The 24,266-nt window shown below is 41.7% G+C and overlaps 1 protein-coding gene across 1 annotated transcript in view; it reads left to right on the top strand.

Moving 5' to 3' along the window:
* ARHGAP9 (Rho GTPase activating protein 9) overlaps positions 1-24,266 on the top strand; it is a 580,228-nt gene that overhangs the window by 29,729 nt on the left and 526,233 nt on the right. The window contains exon 3 of the mRNA XM_086966621.1: positions 15,912-16,154. Coding sequence (XP_086822747.1) covers positions 15,912-16,154 — 243 coding nt within the window. The remainder of the gene's footprint in view (positions 1-15,911; positions 16,155-24,266) is intronic.

Genomic DNA, 24,266 nt, shown 5'->3' with positions numbered 1-24,266 from the left:
CCAGTCTTTTACCATTTCATAGGATTTAATCTTGTACAAAAGTTGGGGTTGTTATCCTTACTCCCCAGTGTACAAACGTTGTGTCCCGATTTCCGGAATTACCATCTTTAAATTTAATTGCCTCCGCTTAAGGTTCACCGCTTTTCTATTCTGAACATAGGAACCATGAGGAGATGCATTGGGATTAGTTCTTCTGAAGTAGGGTGTGCTGTTTCCAGGCTCCTGTTAGGAAAATAAGCCTTATCCATGTCCTGCGGTCCTCCCCCTTAATGAACTTCCTTTTGTCACCCCTTCCCCTGTGCAGCCTTACCCTGAGCCTCACTTACCTGTGACAAAAGTAAGAGCCCATTAGTCACAGCCCATTTTCAATGTTCTGTTGTGCTTCACTTCGGCTGTATTCACCTTACCCGATTAAGATTTTTCTGATTGGTCTTCCTTCACTAACTTCCTGTGCTTCTCTTTTGGTTGCTGTTGCTAAGGAACTTCCTCCTGCCCCACATTATTTAAAATCAGGCCGACCTGTTTTTCCCCTCCAACTCACAAAATGGCATTCAGCAGTCATGTGTATTGTGGTTGTACTCTGCACAAACCATCATAAAGGAACCAGTTTTGATGGCACCCACCCCTACACACTCCTGCCACAGGAGCCATCTTCTCGTGGGTCGCCATTGATGAAACCCTGTTACTGTGTTCAAACTGGCTGTGCAGTGGTGGGCTCGAGGTGTTTTAGCCTGAAAAAACTGACTGCACAGTTTCTCTCATCTACCCAATATCTAGGGAGAGATTTATTTATTTATAAAGTTTTATATAGCGCTAGCTAGACCCATGGGTATTAGAGCACTTTACATACACAACGGAATAGAAAGATTGCATAACATCACAGGACATGAGGATGCATAATATATAAGCAAAGACATAATACTTATGTATCCAGTGAGGGGAGAAAGACGGAGGAAGTTGACACAGTCAGATAACCACCATCCTTGAGGGTCAAAGTGAGAGGGAAGTCCATTAGGTTATTAATGTCTAGGATGGTTGACTTGGATGAATCATGGGCTGTACATTATCCTGACTTGTTATTCTTCTCACACTCTAGAACCATAAAATATTTAAACGAGGATGTGATTTGTATACAGGAACCACGCCTTTTAACGAAAGACAACAGGAGATTCATGTTAAACTCATTTCCTCAACAGTTCTTTTGCTGTGGCAGAGTCGAAGACAAGGGTGGTGGAAATTCTGTGCGATGCTTGCCTAGGCTTTGCCGTAGAGATGGCTGTGGAGGACAGGGAGGGCAGGCGGCTTATTCTTAAAGCTCCTTTGAGGGGCCAGTTAAACTTGCTAGGGGTCATATACACACCTAGTCAAGATCAGGAAGACTTCCTGAGACTCATAACCCAAAATTTGTTGTCCCTTTCAGCAGACCCACTCATTCCATGCAGAGATTGCACTTGGATCTTGGCTTGTCAGATATCCAAATTAGGTTGTAGCAAAGACGCGACAACAGCCCTATCCAGAGAAGGCACACATTAACTTGCCGAAATAGGTTTTGTAGTTGAATTGCTGAGGTTACATCCCCATACCAGGACATTTTTACATTATTCTGCTGCACATAGGTCTTACTCAAGAATTTACATGATTTTGGTAGACCAGTCTTTGTTTTGGCCATAACAGCAGCTGACAATGGCATGATTGTTCTTTCTTATCACAAGTTGATTCAGCGCTCAGTGAGGTAGAATGATGAGGGAAATAACCCATTCTCGGCACTTGAATAATATCTTACTCAACTACCCAGTACCCAAACAAGAAATCTTGGCACAAATGAGGACGTTTCTTCAGTTTTAACTATGTATGGGAATGTGATATACAGATTATATGTGACTCTCTTAAAGCAGTATTAAGGGGGACCGCCATAATAGAAGATGCAAAACTAGGAGTGTGAGGGAGGACACTAAACAAGCTTTGGAGAGAGAAATGAAAGAACTAGAAACTCAACATCGAGTAACGTCAATGGAAAAAGTTAGGAGAAATGTCCTGGCAGAATATGGCCAGTTATGATTGTTGAATCTTAAGAGGCCAGAATATCCTTTTGTAAGGGTTAAAATATATTTCTACGAAAGGGATAATTTTACTGGGAGGGTCTTGGCAGCCAAACTGAAACACAAACAAGTGCAGACATTCATAGCATCACTAGGAAACCATGATGGAAGCCACTAACTGAAAACGATAAATCCACCAATTTTATGAAACTCTTTATTCAGGAGACTCAATAGACGTTGCTGGATCGCAGATAATCTTAAAAGTAGTCCTCTGGATGCCCAGTTGGAAGTTTGGGATGTCCAGTCACCCCTGGGGAAGTCATACTGGCCACCAAGACCCTCAAATTGGGGCTAGTCCCTGGCCTAGGCAGATTCCCCCCAGCATTCTACAAAGAATGCTTGATTCATGATAGGTGTCCTCACTAGGGTGTTCAATAATGTTACCGATAACAGATCAGTGACAGCATGTTATGTAATGTTAAAAGGAATTTATATGGTGCAGGCGACTCACTCCTGAAGGAGTATCTTGGCGATCTGTGTGGTTCTAGGCAGGAGAGACATTCAAAATTGGCAGGTCTTTAAGAGTTTTTTGAAGCTGTTAACGTCTAAGCAGCAACAGATATGTAAAGGAAGTTTGTTCTAGTGAAAAGGAGTGAGATAGGAAAATGACTTTCCCCCATATCTCGCAGAACAGATGCGGTGGGGACATAGCAGTAATTGATCCTTAGATATGAGGTTCCCAATAGGTGAGTAAGAAAGGCGTTTCTCTTGTTGATAGAGTGGACCCTTGCCAGCCAAAGATTTATGAACAAGACAAAGAAGCTTGAACTGGGACTGTTTTCTCACAGGGAGCCCGTGAAGGAATGTAAGTGTGGGCTCCGAAGGAGAACCAGAAGAGAGCTTACAGACCAAATGTGCGGCCGTATTTTGAACAACTTGCAGTTTAGAAAGAAGCGACTCATTGGCAGCTACTAACAAGGCATTCCCATAGTCAAGGTTCATCACTAGGAGCACTTGAATAAGAGTTCTCCTTGAGTTTAACAGGAGCCACTGAACCACTTATTTGAGCATGCGCATAATACAGAAACAAGGGCCACATGAGGTCATAATCAGTTCTCTCAAAGAGCGATTCACGTCAACCAGGATGCTTAGATTTTTACCTGCTTTCCTGGGATGAGGGGCAGAACCTAACTCAGGAGGCCACCAGTCATCGTACAAATAGGTCTGGGCCCTGCCAAACAACAAAGTCTCAGTCTTGTCTCCATTAAGCTTTGAACAGTTTGAAGTCATCTAGGTGGCAACTTTCCTCTTACAGTCAGCAAATCTACTTTTGGCATTTTCTGGATGGTCCCAAAGGATAAGGCTAATAAGGTGTCATCTGCATATGAGATTACTACAAAGCCGCAGGATTTGACATTTGGGCAAGGGGTGCTACATAGATGTTAAAGAGAGTGGGGCTCAAGGAGGAGCCTTGAGGGACCCCTTTGTCCAACGTCATAGTTTGAGATTTAAAAGAGTCAAGTGAAACCATCAGGGTCCTATTATCCAAGATGTCTTTAAGCCACCTCAGTACTTTCCCATGGATACCTATCTCATAGAGTCTGTGGACCAAGTTGGATTGAGAGATAGCACTGAATGTGGCTGACAAGTCAAGTAACATTAACATGCTGTGAGGCTGGCGTCTTGAGATAGTCTGATGGAATCGAGAACAGCCACCAAAGATGTTTCTGTGCTGTGAAAGACCCTACAGCCAGATTGAGTGGGATACAATAATAGATGGTCATCCAGGTAAGAGGAGAGTTGTTTGTTTACAAGAGCCTCCAAAAGCTTGCCTAAATAGGCAGATAGTTGGCACGCTCATGTGGGTCAGCATTGGGCTTTTTCAGAGTGGATGTAACTTATGCCCCTTAACATTTCAATGGCACGATTGCTGAATTCAGAGAGAGGCTGAACAGAGAAGTAATAAATAGCAGAAGCAAGCTGGACAGGGTCAACATGACATACAGGATGCAAAGATCGGAAAGGGAACCTGATTATCATTATTCACCATATCAGATACTTGCTCTTGAGTGATAGGTTCAAACTCTCTGAGTAAGGCCAGGGGGTTTGTGATGTAAATGGTATGAGTGGGGCAACAACCGGTAATGATGTAGAATTGGAAAAGTTCTCATAAATGTTCTTGATTTTCCCCTCAAAGTGATCTGCAAGAGCATCACACAGAGATTGATAAGCAGGAATAACAGAAGTACAAGTGTGAGGCTTTGTGAATTTGTTTAAAACTCTAAACAATTCTTTACATAATTGCCAGCTTTATTAATCAAATTGATAGTATACAATCTTCACGCTTCTCTAATCCTCTTATGCAAAAGCAAGAATAACTTTCTTGCTTAAACCGGGAAAGGACCCATTAGAATATAGTGCTTATCGCCACTTCTCCTTACTGACTGTAGACATGAAAATATCCCTTAAGGCTCGCTCAAATAAGCTCATACCTCAGTTGACCCATCTGGATCAATCTGCTTGCATAGCTCAATGACCACAACACCAAAAATACTTTATGCCTAATAGATGGGTAAGCACAATGAATAACCCAGCCTTATTCCTGTTGTGTAGTGCTAAAAAGACTTTCGACAGAACCAACTGGAGCTTTCCACATGAGGTTAGCATAGCTAGGAGCTTTGGTCCTTGGGTTTTGTAGTAATGGTATGCAAACCCTTCTGCTTCAGTAAGGGTGAATGGTAGACACTCCCCCATGGTGAAGATGGAAGGAAACACAGGATAGGGATGCTCACTGTTGCCCCGCCAATTTGCCCTGAACTTAGCACTCTATACCAACTCAACTAGGGCAACCCAAAAGTTCCCCAGAAGTGAAGACTTGGAATGAAACTATAGTTGGGTAGGACCGCTATTGGTTGGGTGTTTGTTCCCCCTTTAGACCTCCCGCTGCTATAGAGGTATATTAGCTGTGCACTGTCACATTATTCATCATTTGGTTAATACTTATAGGAATTCCTTCCTGTTCCGGAATATTGGGTTCAAAGGGTCTATCATTTTTACATTTTGTCACCTAGTCTAGAGGATAGGCTCATGGACCTTTTACCTTGCAGGTTGAAACGTAGATGACGATTCCACATTGGTTTTACTAGTACAACAGTGCCTTTTTCATTACAAAGGCAAAGATTTTTGGATGGGAACTGTATTTATGAGCAAGTAGAATTACACTCATTACCGCTACTTTTATATTTATGGACTTTGAATATACGAGCTGTGTGGCATACATCAGTGATTGGATTGAACAGCTCTATGTACATACACTCTATTAATGATCTTTAATTTAGTATTGAAAAAACTTGTTGTCAAAATAATTTCTTTATATTTGGTGTAGACCTTCCAAACAGTATGGTATTTGAAATTCATATATCTTTTATTTGATGTAGATTAATTTTATTTGATGTAGATTAATTCGGTTCAGTTGGTTTGGATTAATTCAGTACCAACCTCCAGACATTGTTCTTATTTTCTCCCCACAAACAAATCCTTCTGGAGATTTCTGTATAACTATTTACTTAGAACACCAGGTACAGGAGATTCATAATAAGTCGAAAATATAGGGGTGCAATCAAGGATTTCAAATTCAAAATGTAAACGTTCAATGATGATATTTTGGTTCCAATTAATAACCCCGGGGATCCTTACTGGCATGCCTAGGTGAAATAAAAAGCTTTTAGTGACTTCTCCAGTTTTAGACTAAACCTGCGTAAATCTGAAACTCTGATTATCAGTATTTACGAATGAGGCAAGGGAGTGGCTGCAGTCTTGTTTCCCATTTAGGTCAAACTCCACCACAATTACATTTTTTGAGGTCAATACAGGGAACATATGGCACTAACTTCTGCCCTGCTAGTTTCTGATGGTCGGATGGAATCTCAGCAATGGAATTCCCTAATATGCGGTGCTATACATATTTCACCCACTGACATGGAAATATATTGCGACAACGGAAGAGATCTGAATGTGCACTATTAATTTAGAATCCAGTTTCAATCTAGACAACATTACGCACTGGATGGACACAAACTAGCTCAAAATAAATATGTACAAAACCAAGATCTTACGAGCAGATAAATATCTTTCTTTATGTCTCTCAGCCCTATGGCCTCCCTTTCTATCCCCCTGTCCAGAGCCTTAACATTTTGCAGAGTCTCACCTTGAAAGGCAGTCCAGAAGAGCATTTACAGAGTAGTCCCGGCCCGTCAGGCGAAAGATGAGCTCGGTGTCGGCAGCATAAGATTTTGTTGAACTTTTATAATTCCTGATGATGTGGAGGAGAGGACTAATGGGTAGGGTGAAAGAATAGATCCCAGTTAGGTTGAATTCATTCAGTTCCAGTTAGTAAAGAAAAGGATGGTAAAAAAAGTTGGTTAACATTACTCTTTGGGTCTGGGTGGCAATAAAGGATTTAAATCATGTTCAGTCAGTTCTTTCGTCTTGCATGTGTACAGTCTAACAAGTAGGATATTATGATTATGTCAAAGACTGCAGAGAAATAAAAAAGGATTAAGAAACTGGCGGAATCAGTGTCAGCAGCCGCCAAAGGGTCAGCCAGAGCACCAGTGAATAGGTTTCTCAGTTTGTGCATTGCTGCTGGTCTTCTAGATTTTTAAGATTTGTAGCAACAGCAGGAAGAAGAGTGATAGGAAGATAGCTCTGCCCTCAGGGTCAAGGTTAGATGTTAGTAGTAAATGCATAACAGTGCATTGCTTCAGTTCAGTGGGAACAATTCCATATTGTAATGAAAGGTGATTGATCTTGTAAAGTGCTGTAGTGAGTCCAGGGTTACCCATGAGTACCTGTTGATAGGTATGGGGATTAAGAGGAGAGCCAGATTTGCAGGCTTTTATGTATTGACAAAGAGTGTTTAAAAAGGGACAGATACATTGCTAAAAGTGAGAAGATAGAAGGACTAGAGATTTTTGTCTCAGTTGTAAAATCCTTTATAGATGGCATCTCATACCAACACACATGCATGGAATGCATTAACATAGGTTTGTACTAACTATTCTGGAGGACACAGGGGCTGGAACACTATTAAACATAATGTTGAGTTGTGACACACTAAAGGGTTTCTTAGTGGAGGGTTTAAAGTCCAAAGATGATTCAATCAATATATAGATCCTTAGAGACAGTGGAGTTATCCTTCTTAAATGGTTCTCTTTCACTAACTGGAAAACAAGTAAGAAGATAGCAGCACTTAGTCCACTTCTCAATGATTAGTACAACAGACTGTAAAATGTCCTGGGCAAGGGAAAAAATCACACATTACATCAAAGGAGACACCCATTTTTTAGGCTAAGGGCATCACAACTGTCATACTTGTCATCGGATAGAAGTGAGGTTACAGGATGAAGAACTCTCAGGGCTCCAAAGAAAGCCCCTGGTGGATCACATCCACCTCACCTTCTGTGAGCACAAAAGAGGCACTGACTATAGGCTACTTTTGGTCCTACAAGGGATGCCTTTCCATCAGGATGTTCCCTCACAGACAATAGTGACTGATGCCTCTCTGTTAGGTTGAGGAATGCACATGGATCTCCTTCAAATTCAGGGATCTCAAGTCTTACCATCCACTCTTAAAAACAAACTAAATTCTGTCTTGTTCAGAAAGACAATACACCAACAATGTACTATCTGAACAAGCAAGGGGGGACAAGGTCCAGGGCCTTGTCACTGGAAGTCCAAACAGTATGGGATTGGTTGCCAGCCAAGAACCTGAGAACCACTTTTAAGGGATGGGTTTGCTACTCTATTCAGTGCTTATGTTTATCAATGTAGATCCCCTTAGAGAGAAGCAATGGTTTCTTACCTGTAATCCTAGTTTTCTGTCTGGGAAATCTCCATTTAAATCATAAGCAACCCACCCTCATCCCCAGTGGAAGAGACAAAGATGATTAATAGCATATTGGTCTACATTGTCCTCTTCCTTCTTCTCCATTTTTCTATAAAACATATTTGTGAATGAGATTCATAAGCTCTTGGTACTATTCCAGTTAAAAAAAAAGATATAATAATCCTTTTTAAATGCAAGTTAAAGCAGTTGGCCAATATAGACTCATTTATAGGCTGCAAAATAGTTTAATAAATTAAGTGCTTATCCTGGCCTTCCTGAAGAAAGGCAAACATCTACACTTAGGAATATATATTGTAAAGAAGTGCTCTGGGATCCCAACACATGGGACTGTCCGGTATTTATAATTTCATTGGCGATTCCCCTGACAGAGAACTAGGATTATAGAAGAGAAATACCATGTATGTACAACAGCACTATGGACATTGGTCATCCCAATATTCGGAAAAAAATGGATTACACTATATTTTCTATAAATTCCTTTTTATTCCTTTATTTCTATGAATTAATAGGTTTATGTTTACAATACATGTTTCAATTGTGTTTGTTATTTGTATTGTTGGTATCCAATACAATGATGTCTACGCATAATATATTCTAGGCAACCAATGGGAATCCATCCTTATGTAATAAATGTGGAAATACATACACTTAGTATCCTTAAATCAAACATCTTAATGTAATGATTTTACATTTCAGCATGGCCGCCACTCGTGACACACTTGATCATGTGACACTGTTGCGCTCCCTACATACATCACACAAGGTCCAAAACTAGAAATTTGTTGGTGACTATACTGCCCATTAGCTGGAATTTGTCCTGCTCTGCACAGTTGATAGCAGAGGCCTGATCGTATCCGACTAAAGAGATCAGTTCCACCCCTTCACCCAATAACAAACATAATAGGACCTGCATTGGTTCCATTGGGCCCAGGGGGACAGTCAGCTGGATTTCTCTCCACTTATTCCAGTACCACTTGCAATTGCAGGTCTCTGGTGACATCACTTCTCTGCCAGGTATACTTCGTGCTATACAGTAATTGCTTTGCCTGCTTCTCAGGCATGTATAGGTACTCCTTACCTCACTTTATTTGATTTCTTTCCACATGGTTAGGATACCTCGGCTGGGCATAAGTCGATAGACTTTACTTCAGGATTTCCTCATACAGAGCGGTACTCCGGCCGGTTACTGTAATGTGTTTTTGCTTATCTTATGGTCACGCTGCTGTAGGGGTTAAATATAGGGACACACTTTTTTCAATATGATGATCTGGTAACTGGCTGCCTCTATTAGTTCACGAGAACCAGCACGGTTTCCCACACACATACCCTTGCAGTCACTGTGTGGTCTAGCATTTCAGAGAATAGTTCAGGGTTCACGTGATTTGCAGGTTGCATGGTTTAATGAAGTTGCATTTGGACACCCACATGGTCCATGTTCAGCTGTTATGAGTGTCATTGTTGTTTGTACCACCAAACTGATTACATCTCCATGAGTTCTGGCAGCACCACTCTGTGTTGTTTCTATGGCACAAATGGTCTCTGGTTACATATTGGTTACTAGCAGCCCGTCCCGACGTTGTCCGGGTCTTATTATTTGCTTAGGACCCACAACGACGGTCTCCGTCCCCCAGTGTGTTTCCGACTCACCCAGGCTAAGGCACACACTGCATTCGGCCCCAGTATGTGTGAGACAACGGGCAGTCCCCCAAGGGAGTAGAGCGAAGGATTACTTACCACGCCTCCATGTGAACGCAGACGCCCATTGAACGCATACGCCCAGTCGCTTGATTGTCCCCGCAGACACGCTCATTCGCGTGTGGCCCCGGCGCCTTATTGTTTTGTATGTACGACCCACATGGCATGAAGGCGACCCACATGGCATGACGTGCGTACCGTAATGGCAATTGTGCGCGCCTCGCGCTTAACGCATACGCCCATTAAAGGCTTTTGCTCCGTGTCACGCCCCCAGCACACGCCCCCAGCGTTTGTCACATGCATACGCCCATTAAAGGCTTTTGCTCCATGTCACGCCCACAGCACATGCCCCCAGCGTTTGCCACGCCCCCAGCACAACGCCGACATTTACAGAACGCTTTATTTTTTGTCGTCAGGCTGGGCCACGCCCACAAGGGACTACTTTGCTGCCACGTTATTTTACCTTTTAAATGTATATGGTGGGCGTCTGCATAGCCTATGGGCCCGATTCACAGAACTAACTTAAGACAAAATCCTAAACTTACTACTTTTGGTATTCACAGAAGTTAGGATTTTGTCTTAAGTCTGTCTTAAGACAAACTTAAAACAGACTTAAGTTAGGATTTTGTCTTAAGTTTGTCTTAAGTCTGTTTTAAGACAAACTTAAGACAAAATCCTAACTTCTGTGAATACCACAAGTAGTAAGTTTAGGATTTTGTCTTAACTTAGTTCTGTGAATCAGCCCCTCAGTCCTTCTGCTTCAACTGCCCTTTCCAATGCTGTATTGGGTGTTGTGATTGGTGCTGTGGTTACTGAGATTACCCGCCTCAAAGGTTTGGGCTCTCTCTTTATAATAGTAGTATAGATATGATGATAAAGATATTTGGGTGTTGTCTATATATACTGTTGCATCTATGCACGATCTGAGATATGAAGCAATTATTATTTTAAATTCTAGGCTCAAGTTCTTCTTGTCTTCTTCTGTCCTGAGGAGGCCTCAAATAATTATGGTCGAAACGCGTCAACCTTATGGTGGGAGGAGTCCAACAACATATACTGTTCTTCAATTAAGATAATCAGAGGTGAAAGTTAAGGGGGTGTTCCCCTAGGAAACCATAGAATTTGGGACTACCTCCAGGTGGATTGAACATTGGATTCATTTTACAACCACCCTACTATGTTCAGTATGTTCACAAAAAGTGATAAGGAAGTAACAAGGAACAGATGGGCCCTTGTTTGCATGTGTAATGGATTGGAATTCTCTCTGTTGTGTTTCTGTGTGATTTTCTTTTGTTAAATCACTGTTCCAGGGTTCTATACATTGGTATTAGTATGGAATGTTTGCAGATGTTCAGGTAGGATTTATTTAATGAATTTATACAAGATGTTTTATGATTGATTAAATCCATCATCAGTAAAAGCTAACCGTTTCATTGATGTATAAGTAATTTTGGTTGGAAGCTACCCTTACAGTTCTCCACTTCGTTTGTTGAGTTGTGCGCTCTACAAATCCCTGATTAAGTGATTGATGGGGTCCTCTTGGCCAACACACAGTTCACCAAAACGGTCTCAACTTGCATAGGATTGTGCACTTGCCAATTTAACCAGGAGGGCAGAACAGATAATGCTGTTTTACTCCGACTTTAAAAAGTTCATTCTGGAGGGCAGTACGTGCATTACAATAATGATAGGCTCTCTGGCAATCACAGTGTCATTTTCTGTGACAAGATATGGAAAAACTAGGGGACCGTACAACAGAAACAGAAAAGAGGTTTTCTGATTTTAAAAACAGGAAGGTAGAGCAAATGAGTTAATTGGAGAAAATGTGTAATACAGTAAAGCATAACATAGACAAGCTAAATGATTTTGAGGAAAGATAATGGAGAAATGTCAACAGTTGGGCCTTACGGAAGAAAGAAGCATATCCAATAACGACCTTTCAGGAGGACTTCATCTCCTCATTGCACATAGATTTGGTTAATGACCTACAAGTAACCAGAGCTTATTGGACCCCAGACAAGCAACAACCTCCTGGATAACTTCCCTAAGTAGTCATGATGATCAGCTGTTGAGCAACAGAGATAACATCAAACTTCATACAGTAGTACATTACGCCAACAGTTGTTTGGTAATTCCAGAGGAGGGAATACTAGCACAACACATGAGACGCTCATTTGACAGAGACCAGGTTCAACTTTCCTACTCCACTTAACGAGATTGAGTGGTCAGGGAGGAACTACAGGTCCCCATGAGGGACCAATTTAATGAACTCGTTTTTCTACAACCTTGACAGGGTGCAGTGATTTGGTTAAATTCATTATTGTGCTATACATGTGGGAGGGTGTAATATTAATAAATAAATAATAACTTGTTTTTATATATGAGATAAAGTAATCCCTGATGTACTTTAAAATAATATTGCAAGTCACAGATAAGTTCTATAACCATAAAAAGGAACGAGGCCAAATGTACAATACAGGGTCACACCATAATCCTTCCCACAAACTACTTAAATCCTTGGTGTGGTGCTCGTTCATATGAAAGAGATAGGATGTTTGTAGACTTGAAGAATAACATTAGAATCTATAGTGCAAAACTAAACACACCAGAAAAGCAGTTTGGTATTGTTGCAAAAAGATATTCTAATACATTTTATGCAAGTTAGAGTTAAAACAATACTGTAGCGCAGAATGTGGAGAAACATGCAGAGAGATTTTGACTTTCTTATAATTAACTATAGCATGAAAAAAAACATGTTACCCTTTCTGTTTACCACTGTTCATCTAAAATAACAAAGCTCGAGAAGGAAAAGCCACATTTCGTTTTTGTGTTTTAAATTGCAGCTTCAGTTTCATTCTGTGACCTGCCTTTCCTCTTGGCTGCTGGCAGCAGGAATTGTGATGTCAGAACTCAACAGTAATAACTTCTTACAGTTGAGAGGTTATTTCATTTTGGCTATGCCATTCACTTATCACAGGTGTCTAGGCACGTCACAAGTGGCCTGTAATATGGAAATTTGAGACAGACATTTATACAGGGACTGTTGGCTGACAAAATATATTACTTCATACCACATTTCCACCATTTATACGTGCTATAATTAAAATGTTTTGCTATAAGCCAAGTTACTCGATTTATGACCTTGAAAGATGGACGTCTGATCGGCGTTGACGGAATTTGAATTTGTCTTAAGACGTGAGAGGTGACTTGAACTGACCACTATTTTTGCTCATGGAAGGACTGAAGAAAGAACTTGCTACCTCAAGCCAGCATGCGTTCGGACATGTACAGAGCTTTTGACACTGTGGACTGACTGGCTGTCTAAGTCAGAAACTTTGAGAAGGTTCAGAATTGGAGATACATAGCGTTGGGGACTTTGCTATACACAGAAGTCAATTTGAGTGTTAAAACAAATAGTCAACGCCGCTTGAAATGATCCATTTGCAGGAATGTCCTCTGTCCACATTCATGTTTGCATTGTGATTGAACCTGTGAAGCAACTGTTGCAGCTGAGAATAATATCCTGATTATAATAAAGATTGGGATAGATGGAATACCCTGTTGTGATTGTGATAAATATTGGAATAGATGAAATACCATGTTGTGATTGTGATAAAGATTGGGATAGATAAAATACCCTGTTGTAATTGTGATAAAGATTGGGATAGATGAAATACCCTGTTGGGATTTTGATAAAGATTGGGAAAGATGAAATACCCGGTTGTGATTGTGATAAAGATTGGGATAGATGAAATACCATGCTGTGATTGTGATAAAGATTGGGATAGATTAAATACCCTGTTGGGACTGTAATAAAGAATGAGATAAATTAAACCAATGATTCAACACACAAATGTTTGTAGTTACAATACATTAAAGTCTGCTATCCAGATTCCCAGTAAAAGGGATTGAATCAGCGTTGTAAGCGCAAAAGAAGAGGCCCCCTACTAATTAGGATATTGTTCCTTAAAGTAGGGAAATTAACAATAAATGTACAGATTTAAGGCAACAATGTCAAAACACAATAATACAGTGTTGATCAATGGACAATGGACAGTCAGAAAGAACCAAAGACAACAAATTATTTATCAAAAGTACAAAATGAAAAATGTTTTCAGTGTTAAATAGTTAAGAAAAATGTAACAATCATTCATTCACTTGCATGTCCATCATACATACTCACAGACATACTGAAAGCAGTTTAAAAACATTGTTGGTATGTTAATCAATTGCTCAATACTTAAGTATTGACAATTTATATAGAGAACAATTTCAGTTTGAAACAGTGTGGCACAAATTTAGTTGACAGGTGATATTCTACGAGCGTTTCGGCACTACAAGAGTGCCTTCGTCAGGAAAAAGGGGCCACAGTAGAAAGCGGTGATGAGTCTGTGAAATAGAAGTTGTCTTATCAGTAAAGTAAGTTCTGTCATGACTGCAATAAACAATAAATATACAATAGCATGCATTGAAACAGAGAAAAGAAACATCAAATGGGTAGAGAAGGAGTGATGACTGAGTATGCATGCTTCAGTAAAAAGAATAATAGGATGGCATCAGATTTGTGAAAACAATAGTGGAAAGTGGTGAAGGAAACCCCATCGTGAAATATAAAAGATAAGAATGAAAAAAGGACACCCGAAGGTTTGTGTATACACGCGATAGTGACCCATTTTCGGCTCGATATTGCATGCTTCCTTTATTGTATTGGAAAGATGGTGAATCTAAAATGTACCTATGTCCAGCGGTATATGGAGGACCAGTCAGATTAAACGGTTGACGAAGATACTGCGAGTCTTGAGTATAATCTACACCATAAATGTTACACATATTTAGAGTTTATATCAGATGTCCTTTTACAGACCAAATGCCTGTGGTCCCCAGACCATGGTACGCATTGTAGTGCTTACCTGTGGCGATCCCACACACAGTCTTGAAAAACTTGATTTCCCGTGGTTACGGTTGCTTCTGAACTCTGGCTACCAAGACAGAGTGCAGTATCTTGATTCCAGCATTCTGGCTTTGCCTCTTGTACACTATGTAGTATCTTGGGTCACAAAAGAAAACATAAACCTGGTTCCTGCTGGTGTTGAGCTTGCAAGTGGATTCCCATTTAAAATATTGGGGCAGGCAATATGGGGCGCTGTTAGGGCATATATGGACATATAAGATTGTGAGGTTAAACTATCTAGTGTACCTACATGGCTGCTGTTCTTTTCTTTGTTTTCTGTTTTTTCTTTTTCCTTTATTATCATCTAAGGACAATTTAATATAAATTGATCAGTCATATATTTGCTTGTGACTTGGTAGGATTTAATGTAGGTGACTTGACGCTGGTATTTTGACTTGATCTTGTCAATGCAAGCAATGAATGATATAAGGGAACGGTTTATTTTTCAGTAGCATAAGTTGTCCTCTAGTCTCAAACATCTTGTATATATCTGTAATCTCTATGATCCGATCCTGCATTGTATAACCCACTATAATCGAATGTTTGGTTATTTTTGTACCTGTGGTCTCTATCTAATAAAGAAATTAAATTAAAAAGAAATATATATTGCTCACAAATTTCCAGACAGTATGTAAAGTTTGGATTAACGCAAAGAAATCTCCGACTATTAATATATGTAACTCCTACTTTGGAGCTATTCAACATAGTTGCGTAACTTTGCTATCAATTCAGGTGTCAAGTAGCAGGACAGCTAACTTTCCTTTCAAATAGGTACAATAAAGATACATTTCTGATATTCCATTTATGCTTTAAATTGGAGTTATGAGGTACACATTTTTAACATAGGGCAAGGATCGAGTAAAAATGGTAGGGTTCATTTCTACTTTGATGGAGGGTTCTTGTGAGTGTTTTTAAGTTTTCCGTTGAACCTATGTTGTGGGGTGCTGCTTCTGGGAAGCCTCGAGACATATGAGAAGAAATTATTCATGCACTATGTAGTGCAACTTTCCGGTACATGATTTTCTTTGGAAAACAAAAGTGCTGGCCATAGATTGGTAGGGAGTTTCTGGACTATTTCCCATTACTAGTTATTTCCAAACAGACAGTGGTAAGCTCATCTGAACAATAGCGCATGAGAAACTTGCACAAGAGCACAGGGTGTCACTGTGCAGCTAGCTTATAAATACTAGATTTGTGTCGGAAACAAGTTATCTCTGCTAGAGTAAAGATCAAGTCTTTCTGCCCTATGGTCTGCTACTGGATGACTCTTCATTTGAAGTAACTTTAGGCTAACTTCAGTTTGCTTGTTCTCCTTCAGTTGCCCTCTCATGAACCCGTCATGGAAATTCCTGAGGCTGAGTCTCCACTCTATACTAACCTGGAGGAGTTGAGAAACGTGAAGGCGGATCCCCCGACACCCACTTGCTCACCCATGCAAGTTCTTGATGTCTGGGAGAAGCACTCGGACCCCAGAACATCAAGGACCTACTTCTTCAATTTAGAGACCAAGGAGAAGTCATGGAAGCCACCAAGGAAGGGGCGCAATGAGAGTCCAGAAAAGGTACGCCCCGGCTCCTTTGCTTCTGTTCGTATTATTGTGTTTGGTGGTGAACCTCACTGTCTCCTCACAGAGCAGTCGGGGATTGTCAGGCTTTATCAGGGACTGAAGGTGTTTAAGCTGTACCTCTACACTTTAGTTGCTGCATTGTTAGAATATTCTAATTTACTTTTCTCAAAAATTCCTCATTCCTTCTTTCTTCACCCTCAGTCTTCTGTTACCCTGCTTCTTTATCACAAACCTGAACGTTGGGTTTGCAGTGATCGGGAACATGACCTATTATGCATATTGGAATTCTCCTTAGCATTCAACTGTTGACTAACTATGTGTGTGTGCAAGGTCCCAAAAGAAAATGTAAATATATGCATTTTTATTTTTGATAAAACATGACACGAAAGCGTACCCCTGTGACTGGTGTCTTCGTTGTCTGGCTTTTTATAATATAAATGCCTATGGCGATCCCACACAGTCATAATTAAATATGATCGACTGAAAAGCGAAGAATAGTGCAGGTAATTGTGTCTTTGAGCTTCAACTTCATTAAGTGAGTTAATGGACTCTACTACTTTGAGGATTATAGAAACTGAACTTACGCACACCATAGACCCCATGTTTGGTGGGATCCAACATTTAAAAAAACGTTTTTAGATTTGGTACAGGATTATTACCACGCTCATGATGATGTTGCTTTATCACAGCTGAACCCCAGAAATGCCACAGTTTATAGTACTAAATGATGGAAACTTGCATCTGAACTTTCCAAGTTTGAGTATTGTAAAATGTGTTACCAGCTTTGAAAAGGCTCTGTTGAAGAGGAAAACCGAAAACTTCTGTCATTTTCAAGCTTTTCCTCCAACTAAAAGCGTAGCTTTTCTTGTTTGTTTTTTTTGCTTTTGCTTAGTGTCCCTGTTTTTTTAGTAGGAGTAGTTTTTCCCCTGTTTTATGGTTTGTCCTCGCCCATCTGCTGTTTAGTGGACAGAATTCTGCCTTATTTCGATATATGCTCTTTCTATGGTGAAAAGACAGGCTGGAAGGATAAACATAATGTAAGAGTGGCCAGAATTTCAGATTTTGACACCTTGAAAACATTAAAATCTGTCAGGAGATGCCTACAGGAGACTGAGAGAAAGAGTAAGTCTGCCTTAGAGGTAAAGTGCCAGAGGTTGCCAGACCCCATCTTTTGCTCTGAAATGGAAGATATTTTAGATTGGGTGTTTGTAGAAGCAGGTGAGCATGAGAAGTTCCAAGAAGAGATGGTTCTAATTAATCTTCCTAATTTCTGGCTTTAAATTCTTCTTTAATCACTATTGGTGTGATTAAAGCTTATCTCCAATTTAAGAGACCATGCCCTCTTCACAAATCAAATATAATTCGATCTCCTTGAATAAGAACCTTTCCAAATCCACGTGGCAGTCTGATCACCAGCATTTGCCTTGGAAAATCACTTTCTTAGTTGCTATGACGGGTTGTCCAACTTAATATCAACTCCAGAATATCGTGCTGCCAAAATATTGTGGATAAAATATTGAGGACCAAAATATTGTGAAGGTCAGTTGATATAGATAAGTATAGGTTTATTTTATCTAACTCCACATCTATCTACTTTGATGGTGTATATATTGTCAACATACACCAATGTGAATCTAAGAATAGTACATTTATACTTATTTATATGCACTTACATTCTCAACAGTTTGGTCCTTGATATTTTGGCCACGATATTCTGGTAGCGCGTTGTTTCCGATGTCAATCGTGTGGTATACAATCGGGTGTCACTAAAGCAATGAGGGTGAGTGGCTTCAAGCAATACTCATCAATAAGCCTTATATTATTTTCCTTTTCATCTCAAAGAGGTTGTCTTTGAGGACTCGTTCGTTATTTCTGCCAAAGAATACATCAAACGTTCACATTAATCAATTAACTTCTTTTAACAGCGTTCTTCCCAAGCCCACTTCTCTATACCTTACATGAGAAGGCAGTCCTAAAGTTCTACATATAAAGAACTAAGGAAAAATGCAAATCTAAAGAAATCTTTCTAAATTATTGGGCTGCCCAGTGTCCACACAGGCCTAGTTTCTTGCTAGGTGTACCACCTGATTAATAGGCCTTTGCCTGGCAAAATTATGGCTTATTCTACTCAGAAGGGGAGAAAAACACAGGTTATGAGAAATGTGTAAATTGTATACATTTGCAAGGCCACTACCTTGCAATCTTCATTTATTGCTAAGCAATTGAACACAGAAACCCTTCTACATTTTCATTATTTTTAACTCAGCTTCTGCTGTTCCTCTTCCAAGATAAGCTTTCTACTCCATTCTGTTTATGAAAGTCATAGAGAATTTAATGAAGGTGTAGGAAATGGTGCTTACTTGTAATCCTCGTTCTCCTTAGTAAGTATTCTCTGAATTAATAAATATCCCACTTGCCTCCGTGAAATTCAGGGACATTGTTTGGAATCAATAGCATTAAGACTATATTCTGGCTGACCTTCAAAAATGAAACGTCCTACAGATCCTGCCATGCATGATGGTAGAGCAGAGCTTCTAGAATCGTTAAAGTGGCAGTGTCTGTTTTATCAGCTTTAGAAAGCCTGGGTGTCAGAACTCAGGGGCATATTATCAAGGGGGTTTATCTCCGCTTTTTTGGCTTTAAAAGCCAAGAAAGCGGAGATATAATTATCTCCCTATTACCTAGCTGTCGCTAACACCAGTTAGCGCCAGCTAGTAGGAGATAGTGACCATCTTGGGCCCCGCTTTGCATGTCAGTGATATTTATCACTAATGACATGCAAAGTGGGCGTGCCTAGATGTTAGCGACTGGAAACAGTCGCTAACATCTCTATCTCCTATTACCAACTTTTGGAGATATTCGCGCTAAGCGTGAATATCTCTAAAAGCTAACACCTGCCCCTGAGCAGTTCTTAGCCATGTTATCCAATGGTAGGTGGATAACAAGGCTAAGAGCATTAGCTCGGTAATGCATGAATATCGCTGACTTTTCAGCGATATTCATGCATTTCGGCCGATTTTTATTTCTTAGGAGATATACCTTGATAATAGCAAGGTTCCTAAGCGATAAAAATCGCCGCAGCTCAGCGATAAAAAAATCGCCGCTAAACCAACATAGCGATAATTATCACTAGTTGTTGGTAATATGCCCCACAATTCCCACCTTCTATTACACACTTAAACTGCTTTTGTGGGGTTCTATCACGACCAGGCGCTGCATCTTTGCACAGGTGCAGATGAAGTCTGCGCATCAGTTTTCAATTAAATCAGAGAAAAAAGACTGCCCTCGTAATTTATTACTGGTTAATATCCACCTGGAAGCTGGAGTGAATCTTAAACGTTTTGTGATGGACTTGCTCAAAAAACGTGAGGATTTGATGCTAGTAGAGTTGAATACATAGATAGCCTCGAACATGTGTATAAGGTTGTTAAAAACTCATCTTTTTCCCTAAATCCTGCACACCCCCTCCCCTCTTCTCTGCTTAGTCTCCCCTTTTTTTCCCTTTTTTTCCCTTGTTCCTTCTCAGTTTCTTGCTCCGTTTTCCTGGTGATTTCAGGGTTCTCCAGCGCTGGGATACCTCCGGGTGACTATCGCGCTTTACAAAAATAAATAATAATAATAATAATAATAATAAGGTTACTGTAGGAAGCTTGCATTTTATGTGGTAGTGCCAATGTAAGGGCACACCATGCACAAAAGTATAGACGACCCTTACTGGTTTACAGGGCTTAAATTGATAATGTCAATAGCTCTAGTTGTGGTAGTGTGGTCGAGCAGCTTAGGCTTATCAGAGGGTAGTGTTAAGCATTTGTTGTACACACAGTCAATAAATGAGATACTCAATAAGAAACCCAAAACCAATTTTAAAAAAATAACACAGATTTTAAAAATAATTTTAGACACCAAGATCTTAGAGATCAGGTAAGTACTTTAGACATCATAGATTTTTACAGGTAAAATAATAGAAAATCGCAGCTGTCAGATTTGAGGCATGAACCTTGAATGCAGTAATGTTATCCTATGGGAGGAAAAGACATGTACTGCATAGTTATACTTGCAAACGGTTATAGAAGGTTTCCTTTAGAGTTTAAGGTGCTTAGGGCCCAGAGTCCAATAAACCACCTGCAGTTTGGGTCGCACTGCCCTGGGGTGTCCGGGTCGCGTTGGTAGCCTTGAGAATTACGTGGTACAGTTTAAAGGGACATATCAAAACTGTCTGCAAGCGGGGACTTGGGGACAAGTCTGGCAGAACCAAAAGTGTGTCTCAGATTGTGGAGACTCCTAGGCCTAGGGGACCAAGGCAGAATTTGTGTACTCGGGCTGTGGCGTTCAGATGCGGAGATGCTGCCTGGCTGGCCACTTAGCGTTGGAGGCTCTCACAGTTCTTGGGATATCTTTAGAGGAGGGAAAAGAAACGCAGTAGGGTCACTCGCTGTGTAGAGCTCTTCTTTCCTGAAGTCCCTCGACATGCAGGGAAGTTTTTGCAGCAGTGGTGTTTGGATTAAACACAAACAAGCCTTGGTGGGCGCAAGTACCTCAGTAGTCAGGGTATTGGAGCAGGGGGCTCCTGGAGGGTCTTTCGTCTTGAAACTTGGCAGAGAGATAGGACTGACCTCTTAGAGCCTCAGGGACCTCCTCCTGTTGCGCTGCTGTTCGGTGGGCCTGATGGCCACCAACACAAGCTACTGGGAAGCTGCTTTTGGTGCCTGCAGATGCAGGGGGATGGCTACTCCACCCCAAGGGAGATGCTGGCTGATTGTTATAATTTCTGGATGGTCCTCCACAGCTTTGAGAGGGTGCACAGCTTCTGAACGAGTCAGGTCGGTGCAATTGTCAAATTTCCAGTGTATGGCAGGATTTGGCGCCAAGTAGTGGTAACGTCCTTAGCTATTGTGGTCACTGTTCTTCTTTGTCCTCCCTTCAGTTCCCAGTAGACAAATCTGCATTCCTGGTGTCAGGGGCCACCTAAATACTACATTTAGTGGTGTTAAGGGGAGTGTAAGGTAAGTGTAAGGTAGTACCCAATAGTCTACTTACCCTTGTGGGGACTACACCACCTATATGACCACTTCCTTTGGAGAGTGGGAATAAACCTGACCCAGAGTTCCTAGTTTCACCAAAAACAAGATAGTGAAACCCTTCTTCAAGTGTCCACTTCAGCTGTCTCACCTTTGGAGTGTACCTAGCCTGATAGTGCAACACGTCTACTGACTAGCTGATTTTCCATTCTGCTCTGGTGCCAAATAGGCACTAGGGCAGGGCAGGGGGTGGCTTTCTGTAGGTCAGCAGGAAGCCGGGTCACATATCAAAGGCGGCAGAGGCTTTGAAGCATCTGGCCTTGATTTTGTACTCACTAGCCATCCTGCTGGAGGAGGTGTAAACACCTCCTGCCAGAACAGGCATTGTTCTGACCTCTGAGAGAGAGAGGGCTCTCTCGGGCAGCGAGTCAGAAACTCGCCTATGGTGGAAATCTGGAAGAGTCCAGTCAACAAGCACACTAAATGATTGGTATGTTTCAGGGGGTACCTCTAAGGTGCCCTCTCAGTGCATGTCATGATAAATCCAACTCTAGCATCAGTGTGGATTTATTAAGGCGAGGTGTTCGATACCAAGCACCATTATTTTCAGTGAAGCAATTATGTAGCGAGGTAACTTGTAATGACCAGTGCCTAGTACATATGGTTAAGATGGCTTTCTGATCCCTTGCAATGTCATTGCAATAGGACCAGACATCACAGAGGCATATCTGCTCAGGCAGATATGTCCTCACATATAGTATGATGCACCCTGCCTTAGGGCTCTAATGCGTGTTGCAGGGGTGACTTACATATAGTATATGCAGTGTGCAGGGGCATGGTTACACAGGATGTGTGCCATGTCGTGTTTTCAAATGGTTCGCAACATTTCACTCATCCTGCGGTGGCAGGCTGCATGCAGTTTTGTGCGGGTTCTTTTGGGTGGCATAATACATGCTGCAGCCCATATGGACCATCTTCAGAACCCATGCACTGGGTACCGGAGTTACAAATTACTAGGGACTTACAGGGGTGCTAAAGTCCTTATCAATTGGGTTACAATTAAACATTTACCTGTTTTAAGGGAAAGAGCACTGGCACTAGGGGCCTGGTTATCAGGGACCCAATGCATTTTCTGTTGGAAAGCATCAGTACTAGGGCAAAAAGTGGGGGGGACCATGTCAAAAAGAGGCACTTTTCTACCCCAAGTACTTTATGGATAGTCTAGAATTTTCATATTTCTCTGCGGGCTAAGTTAATTACACTGCTCCCCAGCAAAGGGAACAAAGGCCTCCACACACAAAAGGAATAGTTAACAATGCGTCCCTCAGGTCCTGAGGAGAAAGGGGCCAGGGAGAAAATGTGCATCTGTTTATTAGCCGTAATACTGTACCAGGGCTGGAACAGACCGGCCGACTGAACAAAGGGGGAAGGCCTGACACGCGACAACATGAGATGGGGCTCCTCCTTAAACTTTTGGTCGGAAAGACCCTTGAAGTGATGATGTCAGCTAGGTGTGGAGCTGAGGCTCCCAGAGGAGATGTGATCAGTGACATGAGGATGGCGCCATCTTGAACTTTTCCTGCATGCTGTGCAGGAGGTTTGGGATCGGGATGTAGAGGTGATATTGCACCCTAGGATTGGCCAGGGGTGCCTGGCTTCTAGAACCTTCCACCCCTATTTAAAACTCTTCCATAAGGGGAGAGAGTTGCTTTTTTACTGGAGTTGGATGGCCGCAGCAGCCGTGGACAACTAGAATGACATGCCCCCTGATGCCCTAAAGGTCTCTCTAAGGGCTAGTGAGGCTGGCCCCCTTACAACCTATGGGCGAATTGGGAAAAGTTCGGAACTTCTGCACCCCAAAAGAAGGAGGGACCACCAGAGACCCATAAAAGGAGAAAAGCTAGTGCAGGGAGCCAATGGGATAAGATCCCTGCAAATGATGCTGCTTTTGAGGCCAGGAGGAACTGCTCCTGGGGGTAGAGCTCGCCACTAGGAGTAAAAGGAGCCAAAGGTTGTCCAAATCGGTCCAACAGGGCCCGAACTATGGCTGTTTTAAATTTGCTGACCAAGATGTAAAATTATCCACTGAGCTTGCAAGCTCATTAATTATTTATGAGCTCTGAAGGGGCTCACGCTAGAGCTCTTGAGGCCCAGGGACCCCAACACCTGGGCCAGTTTATGCCAAAGGGGACTGGGACCCAATCTCTTGGCCTCCGCAAAGAAAGAAGAGGGGGAGCATCATCGAGCCTCTCCCTCAAGAAAGAAGGAAGGGGCCCGGGACCCTCTATCCGGGTCCCTAATGAGAGAAGACAAAATGGGAGTGCCATCGCACCCCCAATGGCAGTGGCCTAGCCCCCACTCCCTGTGACTGGGAGGAGCAGGGCCACCACCGACGAAGAGGGCACCAGAAGAAGACTGCTGGCTCCCATGTCGGCTAAGGGAGAAGGAAGAGTAGTAGGGAGCTGGCGAGGGTTGTAGGGGCCTTGGGCTCCCTCCGCCCCCCGCGGCCCTCACTGCGCCACTCACCTTGGGGGTGTCCTGGGTGGGACTGGGCAGACCCGGATGAAAGAGAGGTAAAAGTAAGTGCATGAGGCCGCACAACTAATAGGAAAATAGGCCTTCCCCAGCACATTGGGAGAGCGGCTCATAACTTATTCACTGCTTCCCGGCTGGAAATATGCAATTAAACACTGCGGGGCTTATTTGCATATCTCTTTGCTGCTTGTTGAAGCACCAAAACGGGCAAGGGCACCGCCAACGTACAAAAGAAAATGTTGGGAGGCTGCAGCAAGAGGTTTTTAATAACTAACCCTACATTTGTGGAGTCCAGGAGATGATGAACCCTCCAAGAGTTTTATCATTTTTTTAAACACTCCCAAGGCTGGAACTTTTGCTGTTCAGCTGGGGATGTAGCATTCGTTAGGGGGCAGTTGTATGGCTGCATTTGATGAGGCCTGAGGGAATGTAAAAAAGACACATATTCATATTATGTTTGTTTTTAATGCTTTATTAACCATTTATGCATGCAGCGATTTTGATCAATGCTGAAATTCGTTATTGACATTAATTATTGTATTAACACATGGTT

This window comes from Lissotriton vulgaris, chromosome 1_1 (genome assembly GCF_964263255.1).
Source record: "Lissotriton vulgaris chromosome 1_1, aLisVul1.2, whole genome shotgun sequence".
Taxonomy (NCBI): Eukaryota; Metazoa; Chordata; class Amphibia; order Caudata; family Salamandridae; genus Lissotriton; species Lissotriton vulgaris.
Note: the sequence above shows the minus strand (reverse complement) of the source record. Positions and strands in the feature narration are given on the sequence as shown.